This window comes from Xiphophorus hellerii, chromosome 6 (genome assembly GCF_003331165.1).
Source record: "Xiphophorus hellerii strain 12219 chromosome 6, Xiphophorus_hellerii-4.1, whole genome shotgun sequence".
Lineage (NCBI taxonomy): Eukaryota > Metazoa > Chordata > Actinopteri > Cyprinodontiformes > Poeciliidae > Xiphophorus > Xiphophorus hellerii.
In genome coordinates this window covers 25,403,820-25,426,624 of record NC_045677.1, presented here as the reverse complement: position 1 = coordinate 25,426,624, position 22,805 = coordinate 25,403,820, and the positions used below count along the sequence as shown (strand labels likewise).

The window sequence follows — 22,805 nt, the reverse complement described above, 5'->3', positions numbered from 1 at the left end:
GGAGATGGAGGAGAGAGCACTAGACTGACCCCGTCGGAGGATCTCCTTCATCCTCCCAGTAAACAGAAACCAAACTTCCCATTATTCCCTTCGTGACGTTTAATCATGAGCAACCCAGATCGACTGCAGATGGCCATGCTTCCCTCTCACCTACACTCCAAGTGTTAATCAGCACTCAATCACAGGATGATGAGGGTTTAATTTAACATGTTGCATCCATCATGCTGAAATGCTTCTCAGAGTTTGCAAATTCGCCCCAAGTCGCCCATTGTTCACACAATTAATTCAGCTACTGTACGGCGCAGGTGCCTTTTTTTCTCCCACTTCAACGGATAATGTGTGTTAATTTGTTCCAGGGAGGAAAACACAGAGCGATGGAGGACGGAAGGGAGGAGGAATGGGCCGGCCCGGGCCTGGGATGAGGGGTGTGGTTGGGTATAAACCAGGGGACAGTGAGGTTTCTGTTGTTGTCCTGTCTCTCCTGGCGTCCTGCTTCCCTTCATCCACTCTCTTTTTTTTCTGGCTTTTCCCTTCTCCTCCTTCCGCTCACGCTCCCGGTGGAGTTGGGACTCTTCCTCGGCAGAGTCCTGTCAGATTCGCAGCGTCTGTCCACTTTTTGGGGGGGGAGATCCAACAGAAGCCAGAAAACCATGCTGAGAGTTTTGGCGTTGGCGTCAGTGGTCCTCCTGGGAATAGGTAATAAAAGGAAAACAAAATCTTTTCACTTTTTCTAATTTTATTTCGATGAGTTGTCTAAAAAGCTTGCCCTGAATTTCACCTTAAAAGCAAAGGTGTTGAAATTATTTTCCAATTGATGTGAGGTCAAAGGTTAAATGAGAGAAGCTTTTCTCTTGATTGCTTACTTGAAAACTATTGAACCTGATGAAACTAAGGGAAGAATAAATGCTTTAGCATTGAATTAAACCTCTCTTTGCACTGAATTAGTACTTAACTGAGGCATTCCAGTTGCTTTCTGGAATTGTGTTGCATTGATTTGAACGGCGGTTCATTAAAATCTCCACAGAGTTAATTATAGCAAACTGATTGCTAGAATGTAATAGTGGGTGGGATTGACTAAGTACTGAGCTAACCTGGTACAAATTTTCCTTGATAGCCTTACTCCATACTTTGTGTTATTTGAAAGTCACAAATCTGAGGAAAAATGTACAATAATTACAAATGGCATTCCACTAGGCTCCATTCTCAGCCCACTTTTTTTTAAATTAAAGATCTATGTAATCTTGCTATCTTATGTTGTAGAACATTTGAAAAGTATTACTACCATATTTTAATGGTACTAAACCTAATTATTCAGTGTCACCACATGACCACTGTTCTTTAGTCACCTAAGTAGTGAATTATTAAGAAGATGCGTCAGGATGTCCTTAATCTTAATGCAGAGAAAAACTCCAGAAGTTACTGATTTTGGTCCAAAAATGCAAGATTAAAGACAAGCACTTTAATTTTTTGGTTTTCTTTCTAAAAATGAAAGAGAATGTAAGAAACATGGTTGTTGTTTTGAGCTCTGAGCTCAATTTTACCATCCTTAATCTGTCCATCAATATATCAACTGTCTGCCAGCTTAAATACACGACCATGATAAAAGGTTTCCTGTTAGAACAGAAAAGCTGGTGAAAGCTTATATTTTCAGATGGTTATGTTGATGAGGTCACATTCTGATCAACACTAAGAAAATGGGTGGTATACCACTCATCCTTAAATCTCTGCACTGGCTTCCTGTTTGTAAACGGATTGCTTTTACAATTTGGTCAGCACTACATATATATACATCTCAGAGTTGCTTCTACAAAAATAATCCATCTAGGTTATTAAAGACCTCTTCACTTAGTGCTCCAAGTACCAAACTTAACAAGTGGAAGCAGTCTTTAGTTTCTACGCTGTAGAAAAATTGAAATGCAAAAAAAAACTGTTGGCTCCTTCGTATGAAGACTGAAAACATTACTGTTTCCTGCAGCTTTCCTATAAACGTCATATTTTATGAATTCATTTTGAGTTCTATTCATTTGTTGTATTTTTTTTGCATTTTTCTGTTTCTTTTAATGTGATGCCTTTTTTTCTGAAAGTATATTTTCAATCTTTATTTTCTTCTTTACATCTATTTCTTAAAAGCACTCTAATCTAGCTAGCGTGTGAAAGGCACCATGCTAATAAACTTGCCTGTCCTGCATTAGAATCTGCTCATTTTTACATGCACTACAGTGCAGTAAATTAACTGCCATCATCCATGTGTGTTACTTCACCATAGCAGGTGTCTCCTGGTTTGAAAAGCGACGGTGTACTAATATTATGACTTTTAAACTGAGGTTTGGCTGTCAAACACAACCCTCCTCCCCATCCAACTCCTTCCTGTCAGCTATTTGTAGACATATATATTTTTTGTCAGAATTTTAATTAAAAATGTCAAGTCTGATTTCATTGACAAGCAGTGCGGGGGCTTTTTTATATCGCTGGAGGACGCTCGCAGCGAAAGCTGTGAACTTTACTCTGTGGGTGTTGAAACAGGCAGAACGCTCTGTGTGACTTCAGAGCTTATATACTGCGGCTGTGAGGATGCTGTGACCTGCAGAGGATCATCCACATGTAGACGTGAACACTGTTGAACGGTACACTTGGCTGGAAGTTTGCAAGTTGTTTGAGATGCTGAGTGAAGTGCTTGTCTAGGGAATTCAGTATTTGCTTTTTTTCCCCCAGCTAAAACCAAATTAGCATTGATTATTAAATGTTATTCAAGCATAAGCAGTGCAGACAGTGAAGTCTACATTACCCAAATTAATGGAGAAAATTATAGTCGCTTTTGACTTTTAGAAATTCAAACCTTATTTCAGCAGTTGCTTGTGTGAATCAATGGAGGCACCACTAAATGTACAGTTAGTCAATTTCAGTGCATATTTAATTATTTGTGAATCACAATATCGATTTAAGATCCTACTAATGAATGTGGTTTTATGTAATTGGTCAAATAAAAAAAAACAGCCCAAAAAAAAAACAATGTTCTGTTTGCGTAGACATCTCTGGTAAAACAGATTTTTTTTATTTCTTTCTTAAAGGTGATGTATTATGCTTCCTTGAAGAAGTTAGGATATGCCTGCGACCTATGCAAAACATGTTATTTAAATTTTTTTGTACAAAATAATCTTTTGATAAAGAGATTTTAATCTGGTCAGTTCTGCCTGTTTTGAACTCCTTTCAGAACAAACTGTTTTAGGGCGTCTTGTCACTTTAAATCCAAATAAGCTGCTGCTGGCCACGCCCCCAACACAAAGCTTACACTCACACGTGACAATGGCTGCAAACAAGCAGAAGTAGAGTCTCCTGCACAACCAACAAGAATACAGCAAGGGGTTTCTAAATAGTAAGTCAACAGCTAGACACCTGTCTTTTCCAGCAGCCATTGTGCAGCACAAGCAACGGTAAAACCAGCTGATGAATCGCGCTTGAGTTCCACTTGGGTTGCTAGATAACGGGGTGCCCATTGAATCTGATTCAGCAATCTGGAGAATTTTGAAACGGCTAAATTTACATGCACCAAAAAACATTAACTTATTGTAGAAAATGGCTTTGTGTTTTCTAAAGCACTTGAGCAGTTTTTAGAAACCCAAATGGAAGTATAAAAGTATGTAAAATAAGAATTTCTTTTATAATAGATCCCCTTTGATTTGCTAAGAAAGAATACATATTTGCATCTTCTTTGTGTCTTGCAGCACCCCAGGCATCCCAGGCCATCACTGTTTACACCAGCTGGGAGCGCCACGCCCTGGTGGGCTCAGACATCAGACTGTCCTGCTCCTTCTTCTCCTGGCGCTCCATTTCCGAGGATGTTTCCTTCACCTGGAGATACAGACCAGACGGCTCGAAGGACAGCATCTCTGTAATGCAAACATTTACATTTACACACACGATGTTACACAAAACCCACAGCTGCTGCCGCACAGGTGTGCTTGCAGGAGTTAAAAAAAAAAAAAGAAAAGAAAAATCATAAAACTCAGGCTCAGAACTCTCTCAACAGAAACTCTTTAAACTTCTTGAAACATTGATGTGCGAGTTGCTTTCTCCATCCTCATCAGAGCTGTTTATGGCTGCAGCTGTTTCAGCAAAGAAGCTCCAATAAATCACAGTGCACTACATGTCCACGAGCCAACTGCAGACAAACAAAAGATGGCAACAATTTGCGAAATAACAGAGCATTTACTGGCTGAAAACACCTCTTACAGAGAGCCGCAAAAAGAGCCTGTGCTCCCATTTTCTCTTTTCTGCTTAAATAAGAGCCCTGTGTGTTTCCTACTCACCACTTGAGGCCAAATTTTGGTCACAATGAGAACCATTAACAGGCATCTAGACTTGCAAACAATGATTGCATTTTCTGTCAAAGCTCTGTTTTGTTTTGTCTGCCTCTGCCAGGCACAAACAGGAGCAAAAAATGTCGAGCTTTTCTGAAGGGCTCTTTCTTCAAGGATTTTAAAATAAAAACAGAGAGCTGAGAGTTTGATTTTCTCCAGCATGCATTAGTTGAAGAAACTTTTTGCCTCTCCTGCAGCAGCCTGCTGGAGTTTAATTTCACTCTCCCTGCTCTTATCGCTCTATCTCTCTAATCTTTCTATCTCCCCATCCTGACCATGCCTCCCTCTGTCCACCTCACCTAATCTCTTCCTCTCCAGCCCTGCAGACTTTGTCCCTCTGTCCTCTCTCATTACGTCCTCCCCTCTCCTCCTTCGCCTTCATCCGTCCCCCCTGCAGAGTCTTCACTTTGAAACTGAGTTTTCATTTTATTTACCATCCTATTTTCAATCACTCTTTTCTTTCCCCACCTTGACAGATTACCCGTTTCGCAAATCTTTCTTTTTCCATGCTGTGTTTGTCTTTTCAACGTGTGGTAATCGATTTTAGAGACATTGATGTCAATCACAGTAGTCCGGAAGTCTAACATCAGATTGACCTTAAGTCCAGGAATGATTCTACAAATGTTGGGAATTGAAATGGAAAGAAAACCAAGTTCCCAATAAAAAGTTCTGATTTTGGTTTTTCAACCAGAGATTTTAAGTTTTTGTTGAGACAAGTTTGTTCGAAAAAACTTAAACCCAACAAAACTAATAGACATTTGTACATAAACATTTAAACAGAAATATGAAATATATTCCAATTATTTTTTTATTTAAAACTAAAAAGCAATCATTAATCCCACTTCTCTTAGTATAAGTGTAATATTGATTACAGTGAACCACCTATTCGCAGTTTAATGTTCACAGATTTTTCTGGGAGGTGACTCTAAATTAACTGCAGAAAACCCACCATACATTTTTTCATAAAGTACATCTAAAACACTTGGAAAAAAAAATGCAGCTTTAGAAGTTCAAACAATGCTACTCGACACTATTGGCTGGCATTTGTAAATTAGCCAATCCGGGAGCACCATTTTCCTTGCTGCTGCAGATTGTCTGAACCCTCAAGAACAGAGATTAAGGAGATCATGGATGTTGGCTTCTGCTAACGGGGCTAAGATGATTTCCAGTATGTACTAATTCTTCTTAAGGTATATTTGATGTATGAACTATTACAAACAGGAAGTCATAAATGTTTTTGGATGGGGTCTCAAGTATTCGCAGATATTAAAGATTTGTAGGTGGCTGTGGTTCGTAACCTCCGCGACAACCAACAGTCCACTGTGTTGCAGTAATGAAACAATGTTCAAAGCTAGAACAGATCTGTAAGATATTTTTGATTTTGCTAGAGTTCAGCAAAGAAATTGAATGTTTGAAGTTATTTTCACGGAATATTGTTCCTTTATGCTGTTTCTCATTTAATAGAGTAACATAAATAAAACAAGCTGCTATTCGCAGATTAAATAGCAACATTTGATTGCTTAGCTTCTTAAGTAAAAGCTACAGTCGCCTGCTAAATAAACTCTCTGATTGCCAGCTGTAGTTTTAATAGAGTTATTTTAATAATAGTGAATATTTTCTAGTGAGTGATTTTCACGGACTGAAACTTGTCATGACCTTCTTTAAGCCAGCTGGCTAGCAGTGCACATCAACAGGTGGAGGAAGGGTTGCACTGTCTCTGTGTTAAAAAAACAAAATTGGCTATTACAGGAATCTCTCTAATTCACTCGCACACACCCCAACATGTGTGTGTTTGTGTGTGGGATTGTGAAGCTTAAGAGTTTAAACCATAGACATAATAAATCTAGATCTTTATTATGTCTATGGTTTAAATCCTGGATATTTCCTAATACCAATGACTCATGCAGACCCAGTTAATAAATTAGAATATTATTGAAAAGTCCATTTATTTCAGGAACGTTATCAGTATGTGAAACACAATATGTAGATTACTACACATAGATGAACCTTTGAAAGCCTTTATAATCTTCCACATATAGCTAATGGCATTTAAAATTACAATATTACATCAGACCATGAAAAAAAATGTATTTAATATAGACATGTATCTTAAAAAATATGTTTAATAACAGTTTAAGATTGTCACTTTTCAAAAGATACTTTAAATCTGACACATCGAAACACATATTCTAATTTATTGAATAATATGACTGTACTTTTAACAGTTGGCCCTGATGCCCAAAGTGATTCTTTACAAATAAACAAACGCTTTTGATACTTATTATTTTTCTATTTGGAATTTGGTAAGGTCTATTTTTTGCTTAGCTTCATTTTAATAACATCTTGTTACCAACAGTTCGGATCACAAATCTTTTCCATTAGTCAGAAATATTGGAAATATTGGGAGACAATGGTCATCTTTCAGTATTTAATAATTACCAGTAATGTCAAAAATAAAATAATTTAAAATCACTCAAAAGCTACACCTTTTGATGAAAATGCATCATGTTTTTGGGTGCAGTGTACATTTTTAAGTGCTGTATTTTGATAAAACTTTAAATTATGAATAGTTAAACTTACATTTTGGTGCATTAATGCATCAAAATTATTGATGCATTAATGCGCAATTATTAATGCAAGGTACAAATTATTGTACCTTGCAAGGTACCTAACAAGGTACAAGCTAGGTACCTTGTTAAGCTTGTACCTAGCTTAACAAGGTACATGCTGACCTTGTTAAGCTTTTGCAACAGGCTCAGCAGCTGCCTTTAGGTCTGAATATCCATTATATGAAGGTCTAAATCTGGAGCTTTTAAATGCATTTTCAAAAAAAACAACTGCAAACTTAATCAAAGCAGCATAGAATGATTCCTGATTAATTTCACTCCAGAGATCCAGATCCATCAGGTACTCTTGAGTGCTATTGGTCAGTATTTCCTCCTCTGTCATCCCCAGATCGCCCACTTCGCCGGTGGTGAGGCCTACACTGACAACAAAGGCGTGTTCAAGGACAGGGTGGAGTTCGTGGGGAACCCGAAACGTCGTGATGGCTCCATCCTGATCAAAAACTTGGATTTCAGCGACAACGGCACCTTCACCTGCGACGCCAAGAACCCCCCTGACATCGTGGGGCGCCCCTCCAGCGTCCGGCTGCTGGTCTTTGAGAACTGTGAGTTAGCTGCTCTGATCCCATCATAGTTCTTTGCAAACATTCAGTATTCATACCTATTGAGCTCATCACAACCACAATATCTTATCTGTTCCTAAGGGACATGTTAGATCAAATGATGTTTATGAAGATGGTATAGATAAAGTTCAGATCTAAATCCTTATACTTGGTTTTGGTCTATCAGGTGTATCAAGCTCATTTTCATTTTGAATCACATCAAGATCATAAATGTTCTTATAGACACGGTTCCAGAATGTATTAATAAAACCCATTAACAAACTATAAAAATATTAATAAACTGATGTCTCAAAATTAGATAAGTACTTCTTAAAATTAAGTAATATTGAATATCTCTTCATATTGATCAATCCCTCCAGGATTTCATGACTGTTTTTGTGACATTTTTAAACTCAAAATCATTGATTTTGTACTCATTTATAGATATTTACAAGAAATTTTGCGAATTTCGAAGACTGAGGCAGTATTATAGCAGAAGTAAGAAATACTCCCACTTACAGGTGGGAGTTGGCATATCACTTAAACTTAATGTTTTGGACCGTTTTTTCAATAAACCCACAATTATGAGTTAGCGCAAAAAAGGGCGGGGATTTTGCATAAATTTATACGTTTGTGGAATTGCAAAAAACTGGAGTGACTTATTGATGTTATCAATAAGTCCCTTTACAAATAAAAACCGCTTTGATTTGATTGATGAAATCATATTTAAGCAAACCACTGTCATCTTGAAGGCTCAATGTGTCCCTCTGCGGTTTAGAGGGCCACATAAGAAGCTACGGCGGGCCAGATTTGGCCCCCAGACCTTAAGTTTTAACTTGTGGTCTGTCACATAAAATCACAATTGAATATGTTGAAGTTTGTGGTTGTAACAAAACCAAGTTGCGAAAGGGATCAGGTCCTCTGTGTGAAACTTTTGAAAGTTTTATATCGTCTTATATGTGTCAGTAATTTTTGTCCTATTGGAAAGCAAATATTTTTAGATTGGTGTAATCGTCCCAAACTTTGAAATTGATCTCAGTGGAAGCAAAAGAATATTTATCAGAGAAGTTGTCGCACCATTAAATGAAATCGATTACAATTTTATCTCAATCTTTATTTTAGACTGCTGTCACAGTCTGCATTCTCATTCTCACTTTCCCCAATTTTTCCCATCTTCTCCATATTTTCTCTCTCCTTCTCCCCCCCTTTTTTTTTTTTTTTACCTTCGCTGTATTTAAATATTTTCATCTTTTTGTCAACCTTTCTTCCTCCTCTGTTCTAATGTAATATATTACTTTGTTCCTCCTCCTTTTCATCCTAACTCCTTTATTGGCAATCCATATCTCCCTCTGATTATTCATAAATTATCTGTATTGATCTGATTCTCTCTGTCCTACTATCCCATCTTCCCCCTCGTCTCCTCCCTTCTTAGTGCCCATCCAAGCGGGTGTGATCACGGGGGCCATCATCGGTGTGGTGCTGGGCCTGCTGGTGCTGATTGTGGTCATCTACTATCTAATGAGGTTCCTGGTGGCGCGTCGCGTCTTCAGCCTTAGCGTCAGGTCAGTGCCCAGACTGTGGGGTCTCTGCAGGGGGCGGGAGCAGAGGCCGGAGCCCATTCCTGGCACCGACACATGTCTGGCCAAGGCCCTTTGAGCAAGGCTGAATCCCATTTCTCTTTTTGCCTGGCATATTTGGACTATGTAGTCTAAGATGTTTCTTTGGACCAGATAAGAATTTAAAAACTCTGGTTTTTCAGGGCCGCATTTTAAAACAAATGTGTAATATCTGCCCTTGCATTTAAATTGGATGAGTATCTTGACGCATAGCAATTAATTTAGTTATGTTTGATTCCAAATAGGCAAGAAATTGCAACATCTTTTGCAACAAGAAAAAAAAAAACACTGTAATGACTCGCTAGATGTATTCCAGATGAAAAATAAATCTACAATGTACAAAGATTATTTAACTAATTTAGTGCCTCAAATAGGTCTTACATTTTTTTTATCTTAACAACCCATTACACTTTGTTTCAGGCTTCAATAGTGTGACCTGGTAAATAACTCTCCAACTTTAACTTACTCTACATTTAACATAGCATCCATAAATTGATCACTAGCTAAGCCAGGATGCTACATATTTTTTAAACATGAGTGCTACAGCTGACTGGTATAGAATCTATGCAACAGTGGGTCAAATGTCACAGCGGCTACCCAAAATTACCATTAATTAATGTCATGCAACACTATGCAAATGCTTTGTCTTTGCTCATGAAGATTCACTCAATTTGGAATTGTTCAAGCTGAAAGGGAAACTGACAGTGTTGCCTACATCTTGAATAATTTAGATGATAATTATTTTACCACCTGCAGGTATTCTTGAAGTATTGAAATATCTTTGCCCTGCAGGTTAGTTATCCATTTAATAGTGAAAAAAAATACAATGAGGTTTTGACATTATGATAAAATTGGTGATGTAACCCGTCTATTCGCATTTAAGCCCCCAAATTTTTGTGTTTCAATAGTTGAAATTTTTTACTTTTGCAATTCTGAAATTTTTAGGTTTTTTCTAGAAAATTTCTGAAACAATTTGGTGGAAAGTCAACAGCCCTTATACGGTATCGTAAAGATGTGACTGGGCTTGATATTACACAAAATTCCTATCATTTTCTTATTTTTAGACATGCAATGCAGTAGTTTAAAGTCTTTTTTTGGAACAACTTTACACTATGTAAGATCTTTGGCTGTCAAACTAGGAATGCATTACCTAAATAAAAAAATACTTCATAATTTAAAGTATTTCTGCTTTTATCTGTGGTACCTTTAGTACCATATTTCTGTTCTTCCTTAACAAACTTTTGTTTGTTTTCTACAAGTGGCAGGAGTCCGGCTAACCTTACAAAACGGGATTCAACCTTACTTTTTGTTTTTTTGAAGCTTTAAAACTGGAAGTTGATAACAAGCTTTCAATTAGATTTAATCTGCAACACAGCAAGCATAGGTCCAAAGTAGGAGGATTAAAAGTTGTGAGGCGACATTTTCTGAGTGGATAATCCACAAGATCATGACGATGATGGATCCATCGGCTTGCAAATTCCCTTCCCATCCTAACACATCTGGCACCTGGGGGCTGTGTCTGAGACAGGCCAGTAGATTAATATGATGGTCTCTTTATGATAGCTGGCAGGCAGTGCTGCCCTGTGACCACTGGAGGGAGAGATAGATACGACATCCTGACATTGTCTTTCTTTTGTCCCCTCCAGCAAACATGGCAAGAAAAAGAAAGAGGGATCACAGCAGAGACAGGCAAGTTTCCTCCTCCTCTTCCTCTTTTTCCTCCCTCTCCTTCAGTATCCTCCTCCCCTTCTCCCTCCTCTCCCACACATGCGTCTCGTCTGCAACGACAAGCGCAACAGATTGGCTTGCTGTCATCATCACATGACGATTTGTAGAGATTACAACAGCATTCAGCGATTGTTGAGAGAATTCGGGATGAGGAAGCGTGTTGTCAAAGGGAATATTCATCTCCTCTGCATGGCGGTGCAGCCGACATGACGGTGCATAGCAGCACTCTGTTATAATCACATTCTCCCCAATGGCAGTCCAGGCATCTCCAGTTTGGCCTCACACTTGGCACAGCAACATTACAACAACAAAATAACATGCCATTCAAACCCTGCGCCCCCTCCAGCTCTAATAACCGCATTCAAGCTGGTAAAATCCTCTTGCTGTCTCAGCGTTCAGCCCGGCTTTCTATCCTGTGGCCCTCGCCCTTTCCTTATTTCCCTCTGGGTGGGGGGGTCTCAAACAGCCCTGGGCCAAAGAATCAAAGCAGCGGCTGTGAAATGACCCAGTCTGGGTTACGAGGACTAATGCCGGCGCTGCGGACTGAATAGAGCTGTGATTTGCTCGCAGTGGGGAAACAGAGAGGAGCTGCTGATTTCGCTCACTGGGAGTCAAATAAAAAAATCACTGGGCCTATTATGGTCCAGGCTATTATCAGTGTTTTTACGCAGCTGCTACGTAACAGAAATTTTTTTTTTTTTTTTTTTGTCCCCTTCTCTTCCTTGTGGGAGTTCGATCGCCTCAAGAGGTGGATTAATCAGACATTTTTTTCGTGGCTTGTATGCTTTTGTGAAAACAAGCCACCAGGGCAAGTTGTGTTTGATTACTCTGCGGTGATGTGGTGGGCTGCAGGGTTGCGTGGGAGTATTGTAATCGACTGGAAGCAGCGTGCTGATAATGAGGGGGGGGGGAGAGAAAAGTACGTCAAGGGATTTGAGTTCAAGGCATTTTTGTCAATTAAAACTCAGCTTTGAAAATGGAGACGCGCGCAGATACCCGAGTCGGGAAATCAAAGGTGCTGCTGTGACAGGATTGTCATTTAGCCGCAGGTAGATTGAGGCGGTGGTATGGCAACACATTGTAACATATAATCAAAGCACACACCTATCTCTAATTACTCCTTTTAGATAGCACTAATAGCTTTCCTCAGAGAGACTGAATGACATTACTTATTAGGAAATTAAAGTAATCTAAAATATTATTGCTACAAGTAAAATAAGGAACTTATTTAGGAAAGCTAGGTTTGGGATAGGGATTTTTTGGAGTAATTTTGGAATGGGTATGGGAGTTCAAATAGAGTACAAGCCCGAAACTTTATAAAAAATGATTTCAGCTTGTCATGGAGTTCTGCAGAGCCCCGATAATGAGCTGTTCATTTGATTTAGAAACAGGAATGCATTTAAAAGTTGCATGTCAATGGCTCTCAAGAGCTGTAGCAGGAAATCCCTGCCTCATGCTACATGTGATATGACAAAAAGCACGCTTGGAGGTTTGTTTTTGAAGAAGTAGATTCAGCCTTTTTTAGAATAAATAGCCAAACAAATCATGAACAAAGTGATTATTGTTGTTATTCTTAAAGTGGAGCAGTTTTCTGACATGCTAAGCTAATGTTAGCTTAGCATTATGAATTGAATTATTTGCAAATAATTCCGTTCATAACATATTTCAGAGTAGTTCCAGTTAATTATTGGCAAACTAAACGTACAGAAATAATGTTCTCCTGTTTTTTAAACATCGTTTTTTGAACATAGTGATAATCAGTAGTCAGTATAAAGCCAGACACGTGATGAACTCTTAATATTTGCTTTGAAGATTATGTCTTAATAGTAAATGTCTGCCACACATGTGCATCTCCTTGGAGCCATATAGCAAGAATGTTGAGGGCCCACAACTCTCCATCCTGCCTTAAAACAAGTTCCCTCATCTCTGCGGAGCCCCTCTTTCTCCCCCCTGTCTTCCGCTCTCCTTTCTACTGTCGTGTGATTGTCAGGTTTTTCTTGAGCTGCTCTCAAGTGCCTGCAGCGTGTGACAGTGCATATATGAATAAATAACTCGCCGCCAAGAGGACACTGGGATATTTGACAACGCTGTCATTTACAGTTACTCTCCTGCAAGCCTGTGCTCGGCTGACAAACACAGAGCAAAAGCAGATATTCTATCTGAGCTCGCTCTGCTTTATATTTCAGTTTATTTATTTCCCCTCCACACCTCCTCCTCTGAGATGATTTGGTTTTTGTTGCTACGCCACACGCAGTCGGACCTTTGGGATTTTATGGCCCGCTTATAAACGACTGATCAAATAGCCCTGATTAGGAGGCTCTGCTGACACTCAAGTTTCTTTATTATTATTATTTTATCAACCTTACTGTCTTTGTTTAAAGCTGCAGAAAGTAACTTGTATAAAGAATATATTTTTTACATGTTTGTTAAAACTTTCTCCATGTTGTGACAGTTTATGAGACAGATAATCTATGAAAGGATCAATCTCCTCCACCTTGTCCCTGAGCTACCACTGCTGTCTGAAAAATGCACCGACCCGACCAAAAACAGCTAGTGAGAATCAGGAGGAGGGTCTTAGTGCTGTCAATCAATGTCATGTATTTGCTGTTAAATGTGCTAATGGCAGAGAAAACAACTTACCTTTCCAGGAAAATCGTTTATCCACCGTCAACAGTGGTCATGGCAACTAGAATTAGCAGCACACCACCCCCACTATAAACAGTGTTGGTGCCGTACTGCGTAGCAGAGAACAAAGGGGAAGAGAGGAAGATGAGCCACATGAGATTGTGATTGAAAACGTTGTTTGTAGTTAGCACTGAAAGCAAATTTTTTTTATATAGATTATCACGACATTGTGACAGTTTCAACAGATATGTAAAAATATATATTTTTAATAAAAGTTACGTACTGCAGCTTTAACGGTTTGCGCTGCTTGCACTACAAACCCAGACGCTGTGTGAGGAAGTGAAAACGGGATTGGGGAGCCGGGTGGTGTGTGCCGTCACGCTCCCCACATTAGAGGGTGTTGTGGAAGAAGACTTTACCCCTGCAGTCCCACTCAGGGAAAAGTTCCCTACAATAAGCACACACACTGTTCTGGAATGATAATTGAGTGCACTTGGTATCGATCTGAGCTCACACACACACCCACACACCCACCCCCACACACACACACACACACACTTTTATATATAACCCACCCATTCTTCTCACTCCGTCTCCCTATTGCCTCCCACTTCAGTTCACTCCCACCTGCACTCTCTTTCTCTCATTCAGATTCCTTTCATCCACTCCTCCTGTCTTCCTTTCCTTTGGCTTCCTTGCTGACCATGGGAAGCATCCATCTATCTGTAAGCTAATCCCCCCCCATCACTCTGTTGATTCCCCTTCAATTTCCTCCTCGATCCTCCTCCCTCTCCAGTTCTCTCCCTTCCTCCCTCCTTCAGGTCCTCGGGGTTCTGATCCACTTTCCTGCCGGACAGGAAATCACTACCTCTCACTCCTCATCTACCTCTCAATCTCCTTCCTCACCTGTCACCTCCTCTCTCTTTAGTATGCAGCAGGGGATGCAGCCACTTTCCCTCCCATGCCGCCGTCCGCCGTATTTCTCCACTGTACCTTACGTTTCCTTTGAAGTGCGCTCTCCACCTCCTCGCCACCCTGTAACCAAGGTGGTGCTGCATTCTGCCTGAGCAGCCTGGGGTGTGTCTTTACAAAGCAGGGCCACCGTTAGCGTGGGAGCTCTGCAGATCAAAATGCTGGAGCCTGTTGCAGGAAGCATAATGGTAAACAATGCAGTGATGTATGAGAGAATGTAAGTATAATCGGAGATAATGACACCGGCTGGGCCTGCGCCGCTCCCCCGCTGAGCTGGGTGTCTGCTGCAGCAGGCGCCTTCAATCGTGTGCTGCCTTTGCAGGGTGGATAATTAAAAATGATAAATTCTGTAATGCAATCAGTGGGGTATTATTAGTTGAAGCTTCAGTGGGTGGAAACAGCCTCAAGTGGGCTTTCCAGCGTTGACTAAGCTGATGTATTAGAGCCAAATTATTTCAGTCTCCGGGTTTCAGATCCGTTCCTGTTTACTCTGCGAACACAACAATGGAGCGGCCCACAGTTCAACCTGTGGAAAAGCATCTAAAGAAGCGCAATACTGTAAAACTATTACACGCGTGTGAAGTTTCATTAAGCTCCATTAGAGCATTATTGCACACTTGTGATACTTTTCAATAGGTTAACTGACAGGTTAATGCACTGAAATACAGCTATTGTGAGGTTAAGTGTAGCCCCGACCTTATCTCCTCCTGGTCCAGGCCTTCCTGATGGATTTGTTGTGCTGAAGCAACGCAGCGTTTGAGTTTTCCACCTTCTGGCTCTTCCTTTTATAGATTTTCTTTTCCTGCAGATGGTTTCAGACAATGCTCATATATTGCACAGACAATTTGCGGAGCGAGTGGGAGTGAATTGTGGTATTACAAAAGTTAAGGTCCCATTAATATTTAAAGATAATATGGGTTTGGAAGAACAACAAAAATCAATGCAAAGCTGAGTAAGCAAATAGTTCCCTGATCAAATATACTGCAGTTTCTCTTTTTCCTCCAACTTTGATCTGAATATGAAGAGACAGTCAGAATGCTGGTTGGAGTCTTGTCCAAGTTTGAATCAAATTCCAGATATGGTGTTTACATAGAATATAAAACACTTGATATTTCATTCTGCAGCATATTTGCATTAAAAATGCATGCATTGATATGCATCTGTGCATCCTTAATTTATATATTTATCTGGCTTTCAAAGAGCCACACTATCCTGTACTCCACTTTAGTAACAATTATTAAAAGTTCTCCCAGTTTCCTGAGGGCCTTTTTGTCACTACTTTGGATGATTTTTCATTTATTCTCAGCTACGTTTACAGAAAATTGTGCAGTGTGGCTTTAACAAAGTGTTTAAAGTGAACATGCACATGACACAATAAATTTCAGGTATAAATAAACTTTAGCGAAACTTGACCAAATCCACTTGTGAAATCTGGTTTCTTGTAAGGCAAAGACAAAGAACTAATGGATGACTTAAGATCAAGTATCTGTCATTGTGTTTAAGTGATCAGCATCATCATGTAAATTATGCTAACTTCCACTAAAGAATGGGAAACCAGTTTATATTCGACAGTGTCCTGTAATATCCTGGGTTCTCAGAACTGGAATCAATTATTATCATCCATGCTTTTCGAAATATGTGTCTGAGATGTTGAGATATGTTAATATTGGAATTTCTAGTCATGTCTAGATAACCAGGAGTTTTTACGTTCCATGTAAGCATTTCGTAAATGAAACCAAAATCTGGATTTAGAATAACAGGAATGTTCAATTATAGTAAACAGACTTACTCAGAATAATCTAACACAGTGCTATAAATAATATAAATTTCTTCTTTGCTTCTAGCTTGAACTGGTAGCATTTATTGAAGTAAATATGTGTAAAAAAAAAAAAAAAACCTAAAAATATAAAATCCAGTGTATGAAAAGAGTGTAATGAACTCCACATTTACTTTTTCCTGGAATCCCCTCTAGACAGTCAGTTGACATGTTTTGTTATGGAGACTTGATGGTTTTGTGTTTTTTTAAATATTTTTTTTATCCTTCCTAACCATCATCATTGTTTTTGGTGTCAAAATAATTACAGCTTTGCTTTGCACGCTTCTAGTTTTTTTTAAACATTTATGGGCAAATATGAATGAGTGGCTTTTTTTTTATATACAATTCCAAATATTTGAAACAAAAAACCTGATTGGCATCACTAATTTTAATTACTCTACAGTAATAAAATATTAGAAATGAAATTCAGTAAAATGTATTTTTACAGGAATTGTTGTGGGTGTCCATAATTCTTCCCTTATTTTGTTAAAAATATATATATGTATTTTGAAGGTGGGATTTCTCTCCCACTGGTTAAAGTTGTTTTTCTACAGTTTTCAGGATGTGTAAGAATTTTTGCACATCTTTCTAGGGATGCCAACAAATGTACTTGGCTAATAATTTATTTACAGAGCAACATCTTAATTGAAGAATTGAAGAATACAAAATAAACTTTTAATGTTAAAATTAAGTGTTAGAGTGTCCTGCAACACAGCGCTAGTGTCTGCTACACTCAGTTGCTCAGACTTTTGAATCCAAATTACACATTGAAATATTCACCATAAACAACAGAAGACCAAAGGCAATGGAAATTCAGACATTTGTAAACATGTTCCTACACACTGGAGACGTCTATTCCCCCAATCAGAGGAAGCAGATGGTTTTACACATTCAACCATCTGGGATGTCTAAGACGTTTGACAAAGTGCAAGCAATTTAAAGAAAAGAAAAGAAAACATGGCAGATAATTGGTTGAATCTCTCAATCAGCCAATCAGATGAATCTTGTTTTAGGGAATGGAGAACATCCTTCCTCTTCTATTCTTTACCCTTTTTTTAAAAATAAAAACATACTCTCTTGATGTTACTGATGCTAACGTAACACGCTGATTGTTTTCAAACTAGGAATCCAAAAGAAGGATGCTAATTGGTTAGAAATAACTTGTTCTAGACATAAACATGATTGCATGATCTTTATCGGGATATAACCCCAGTATTGCTTAAATTAAAAATAGAGATGGATTCAAATCTCACATTAAAAAAGTTACAAAATTTGCCGCGCCATCATCCTCTTAACTACTTCCTTTCGTCTTCTTCTTGGCTTGCGCCAGTAGTAACAACTGGTTGTTGATCATGTGACTCATGTGATGTGAAAAAAGTGTTTCCATTGCAGTTTTCTGAAATAAACCAATTTCAATGCATCCTAACGTCTATCAAAATTGGTGTTTTGGGCCCAGACGTTAGATTGGAAACAATCGTCTGCAGCCAGAAACATGATTACTATCTAGTATCAGAAGAATAAAGCTGCTCTCCAACGTATTTAAAAAATCTTCTTGGATATAATCCCTACATTTCTGAGATTCAAAGTCAAACTTTTTGATGACTTGGCTGTGAAAACCCACTCTGGCTGTGTGTGTGGGGGGAGATGATTGTGTGTTATTGATCAAATGTCACTCAGTTGTCACAGGTGTATGGAGTCTGCCTGCCACTGTGTCCCATCCTAACGCATGGTTACCTGTTTTGTCACCCCCGTACAGCTCTGGACACCGCCCCCTCTCACTTGCTACCCCCTCCCCTAAAAGGACTGCGTCTCCCCCACCCCCACCTCGACCATCTATATCTCTCCCTTCTCTAAATGTGTTTTTCTCCTCTCTTCACACAGCTCCGCCCGTCCAGTTTAACTCCATCTCTCATCTTCTCACCTCTCACGTCCTCTCCTGCTGCCTTCCTTTCCTCCTGAAGTGACTCTCCTCCCCTTGTTTCCTCCCCCCTCTCCCCCCTCCGCCCACAGGGCCCCGCGCCTCCCGCTGACCCCTCCAAGGTGAAGGCGGCCGTCTCGGAAAAGAAGAAGCAGGAGTCTCGCAAGGATAAGAAATAGGATACGGGGCAGGGCTGGGGCGGGCTGCTCCAGCCCCTGCGCCAGGTACTGGCGGCGAAGGTCCGACCCAAACAGAAGCAGCAGCAAACTATCATCAAGGGGGCGGAGAGGGAGGGGGGAGGCGGCGGCGAAGAGGGATCTGGTCGGGTGCTTATGACCATTGAGCTGGAACTGACCCGGCAAAACGGGGAGGAAGGTTCCAGTGGTGAGGCAGGGACCGGGAGGTCGGCGCCGCCGGGCCTCCTCTCCCGCCTTTCCGAACGGTTCACCTTCAAATAACAAGAGAGTTAAACCACAAACCTACTTTACATCCAGCACTACAGCACCTGAGTCTCTGAATAAATATATTAAATCATATCTGCTCTTGTCACAGAATGTAGACGCTACTACTGTACGTGGGCCCAGATGTCACGATAATCTCTAACACCGGCCCGGATCCCTGACTGCTTTTGTTAGGTCATAAGATATGCCATTTGAAGCGAGACCCCGAGACGGCCCGGGCTTGATAACAAAATCTAAAAAGGCTGCTCCCTGGGTTTTGCCTCTCTGGTTCCTTTCATTGTGATCCTATCCACTGAAAAAAGCTTTTTCTCTGAGTGCGTCCGATACGCATCACAAATCCCTGGCTGCGGGGACAAGCCAATTTGCTCTTTTTTTCTTTCCTTTCCAGAAGTGATGTGTCAAACTCCAGCTTTCTCTCCTTACGCTGATTTCTGATTTTCTCCCACCCACACCTGTCCCTTCCCATTTCTTCTTCCTATTCCAATAAATTTCTGGACTTTCTTGTTAATTCAAATTACAGAAATGATTTATATGCTAACCACTCTGTCCTGTTCTTTCTCTTCCTTCCCCTCTTTTTCTTGCTCCTGTAGATAAAGGTCTGACTTCTCCATGACTGCCTCCACTCCTCTAGTCTGCTCCCTCTTTTTCTGCCCAGCCTGATGCAACCCCCATTTTTTTCCATTATCTGTACTCTCTCAAGACAGCACTGGCTGTAAGAATAGCTCCCCGTATTTCACTGTGCAACAGTGTCAAATAATTTTTACAACGCCTCATCGAAGACGGCGTTTGTGATCACTGGGCTAACTGTAGAAGTCTTTAAGGCCTAGCTATGCACATAACTCGACAGACCACCCCTCATGTGTTTAAAATCTTCCCCCTTCACTTTAATGTTTACGACTCAATCACGTCCACCGAGCGGAGCTGCCAGCGCACACTGGACTTCACATAGAGGAAAAACAGAGCGTGATAGCCAGAGAGAAATATGATTCCTGCTCTCAGCCGACGCAGATAGAAGTTCAAGCCCCGGAGCTCGGAGGTGATTCAATCCTCTCACATTTGAGCTAATGGAGGTTGTCGCTGTGTCCCTGCCCAGGCTGAAGGGGGGCTATTTCTGGCCTCTATAAGAGAGCACAGGCTTACAGTAACAGCTGCACATTTTTCAACCAACAAGGGGGGGTTGGAGGTGGAGGTGATTTTTATTTTTTTTTCCTTCCCGTTTGTGCCTGAGAGAATGTCCGCGGCCGGCTCAGCGGCCAGTGACTGACGAACTGGAATGACGTCACGGCCTCCAGCGGCCGGCGGATGGATGCTCTCAGGAGTCTTACCGGGAAGAGGTGCAGCTCCCTAGTTATTTTAGGTCCAGTTAATCCACTCGCACGTTTCTCCTAATTATTTTCGTGTGTGCTGGTAACATGATATCTCTCACCGCATCTCCCCCCTGCCTCCTCCGCCGTCTCCACTTCATCTCTGCCCCCATCTTGGGAATCATCTCCCCCAGTTTCGCTGCCTCTGTCCTCTATGTCTTTGGCTTCCCTTTATCTCTTCCCTGTCCTGCTGTCTACTGAGTCCGTGCCGCATTATTCCCCCACTGAAAAGGTCTATACACAATCCAATCTACTCTTTAAGCTTCTCCTTATCTGACTGGCAGGCCAACAGCTCAATGCTTCACTCTCATCCGTCCTTCCTCCTCTTCTGCGTCTTCGTTACTCTCTTTTCCAAACTCGGAGGCAGACGTTTCTTTCGCGCCGTCCTCCATCTTTGCCAGTGATTGACGAAAAACGCCCTCCTGCTTTGCCCTTCAAACACACCAGAGGCAAGACTTTCCCCTAAGTCCGGGTCTCAGTTAAACACCTGCATTCTGTACCTATTGTCACTTAGTACCTGCAAACAAAGAATTTCAAGGGTTAGCATTAATTCAAAATACTGAATTTTATATATAATGTATTTTGTCATTTGCAGATGACTTCATATTTCAACCTTTATATCAATGTACTGCAGACTTTTATGAAATATCTCAGATTATGAACCCTTATTGAACTAAGATTACTCTCCCTGACATTTTGATGTTGTATATTATTTATTGGATTCATAAAATGTTATAGTAAAATCAGAGTAGGTGAAATAGACTTAAAGTTTATCACAATTTTTGTGGTAGTATAACAATAAAAGTGACAATAAGAACTATTTATTGATTCATTTTACAGTATGTATTACATTTATTGCATTGTTAACAATAAGATAAATACACACCCCTTTTTTTTAGGGACTTGAGTGTCCTATTTGTAATATGCTTCATTAGGTCACCAGTCACATAAAGATGTGTAATTCATGTCAATAAACTTCAAATCGTCGCAGCATATAATCATATTTTCAAATTTATTGATATTTATTCAGGCTTTCGGTGAATAAACTGTGGGGAAAAATATTAAAGCTAACAATCCTGACAAAACAAACCATTTTAAAGTTTCAAACATCATTAACTGGAATTTATCATGGTGATGAATCCAAATTATTATAATAAAAAATGAATCCCGATAAATGATAAATAATACAGTAAATGCCCACCCTGACAGTAAACTACTTCAAATTATCAGTTGTCAAAGTAGGTGTGAAACGTCCTCATGATAATTTGCCTGTATGAAACGTCCTGTACCAGATGGATCCTTTTGGGTCCATTTGGTACGAAACGATCCAAACTGCAAAGTTACAAAATGGCAAAGGTACTAAATGATCATCAACCACTTCCCCTTTGTCCCTGACCCTGATTTGCCCTCCTTTTTTGCTGGTTTGAAAGCCAAACACATTCCAACGCCCCCTACTGGCTGAGGAACACTCCTGCACTCAAGACGTCAAGCAGAAACTTATCCTTCAAGCAAGCTCTCTTCTGGTCGCAAATGTCCGTGTATGTGTTTCGTGTTACAGAGTGTTTAAAAAATAGATTTGTTATAATTCCAAACAATGGCAGTGAGTGAAGCAAATAATGTTTTCTGGGGCAGTTTTTACATGTGCACACATACGGAGAACATGTTTACCAAAGCAGGAAAGAAATGTAATAGTACTCTGTAGAATATGCCGTTGTATTTCTGGCCTTGTGTGTTATGGCAGGTACTGTGTGGCTGTCTCTTGGGTGAATTTTATTCAGAGATGGAAGAAAATTGAGGCCGTGGTGCAGAGAGTGAGAGCGGATAGCCTCAGATTCATCATTCCATGGCTGGGGAGGAAAGAAAAACCACAGAGGAAGGTGCTTGCTGTGGAAGCAAAGCTTTGCAGGAAGAGACTTATCTGGCCTGTTAAGCCCTGCCAAAAAATCTGTATGTATCACTACAGATAGTCTGCTCTTCCCCCTAGAGCTTTTCTTTTAAAGGTGCTCCATCCCAACCCTGAGCCAAAGATGGATCGTAATCTGCGAGCTTGATATGCAGGACAGATAGTGCAGACTTGAACTTTTCCCTGAAAATTCATAACAGAAATAGGTGGTGTTGAAATCCACACATTCATCTCTTTCACTCGTCGCTGTTTCTTATCCAGTCAAATGGATTCGTTAGAATGTTTTCTTGTTTTAAAGCAAAGCCACACAGATGCCTGACATAACATGAATAGTATTTACATGCCTTGTAAAATTATTTATATGCAATATAAACTGTTTTAGCTATACAGTAGTCTCTGATTAACATTTTGATTTGAAACAACTGGAGCTTCTTAGATTTTTTTCAATGCTCATAATAATTTAAGGACGCTAACATCTTTTTGACTCTGTATGTTGTAAAGAGAAGAATAAAAGCCATAAGCACCGCTGTTGAGCAGTAAACCCAGCTGAAAATATCTATTGTTTTTTTTTCCCTTTTTTTCCTGAAATAATGTCTGTGAATTTGTTAAAAAGAGGAAATTCTTCCATGAGAAACACAAACAGGGAGAGAGTCGGTACAAATGCTCCTGACTGGAGGCATCGTCTTGTTGGAAGTTGGACCTCTGTCCAGGTTTTCTTCCAAGTTTGCCTCAAGTTTTACATTCATTTAAATTTCTATCAACTGGGAGCAACTTCCCAGCAACTGCTGAAGTTTTCTGTGAACAAACCAAATTCAGCCACAAAATTTCTCTTGGGAACAAAGGGCCGCAATTCTTGCAAACTACTGTAAAAAACTTGT

General features: G+C 40.0%; 1 protein-coding gene across 4 annotated transcripts; it reads left to right on the top strand.

Moving 5' to 3' along the window:
- Positions 1-454: 454 nt before the first annotated feature.
- Positions 455-22,484, top strand: mpz (myelin protein zero). Of its 4 annotated transcripts, XM_032566487.1 has the most exons (7): positions 455-696; positions 3,723-3,889; positions 7,314-7,527; positions 8,957-9,086; positions 10,787-10,829; positions 18,292-18,423; positions 19,251-22,484. In XM_032566487.1, the coding sequence occupies exons 1-6, from the start codon at positions 651-653 to the stop codon at positions 18,376-18,378; spliced, it is 687 nt and encodes a 228-aa protein (XP_032422378.1). In that variant the 5' UTR covers positions 455-650; the 3' UTR covers positions 18,379-18,423; positions 19,251-22,484. The 4 variants fall into 4 exon arrangements, with proteins under 4 accessions (XP_032422378.1, XP_032422377.1, XP_032422379.1 ...); XM_032566486.1 differs by having other exon boundaries at positions 18,292-22,484; XM_032566488.1 differs by lacking the exons at positions 18,292-18,423; positions 19,251-22,484 and adding an exon at positions 18,038-18,277.
- Positions 22,485-22,805: the final 321 nt, after the last annotated feature.

Coding starts and splice junctions, on each gene's coding strand:
- mpz (XM_032566487.1), top strand. CDS start 651: ATGCTGAGAGTTTTGGCGTTGGCGTCAGTGGTCCTCCTGGGAATAG. Junction 697..3,722: donor AGTGGTCCTCCTGGGAATAG/GTAATAAAAGGA, acceptor TGTGTCTTGCAG/CACCCCAGGCATCCCAGGCC. Junction 10,830..18,291: donor AGGGATCACAGCAGAGACAG/GCAAGTTTCCTC, acceptor CTCCGCCCACAG/GGCCCCGCGCCTCCCGCTGA.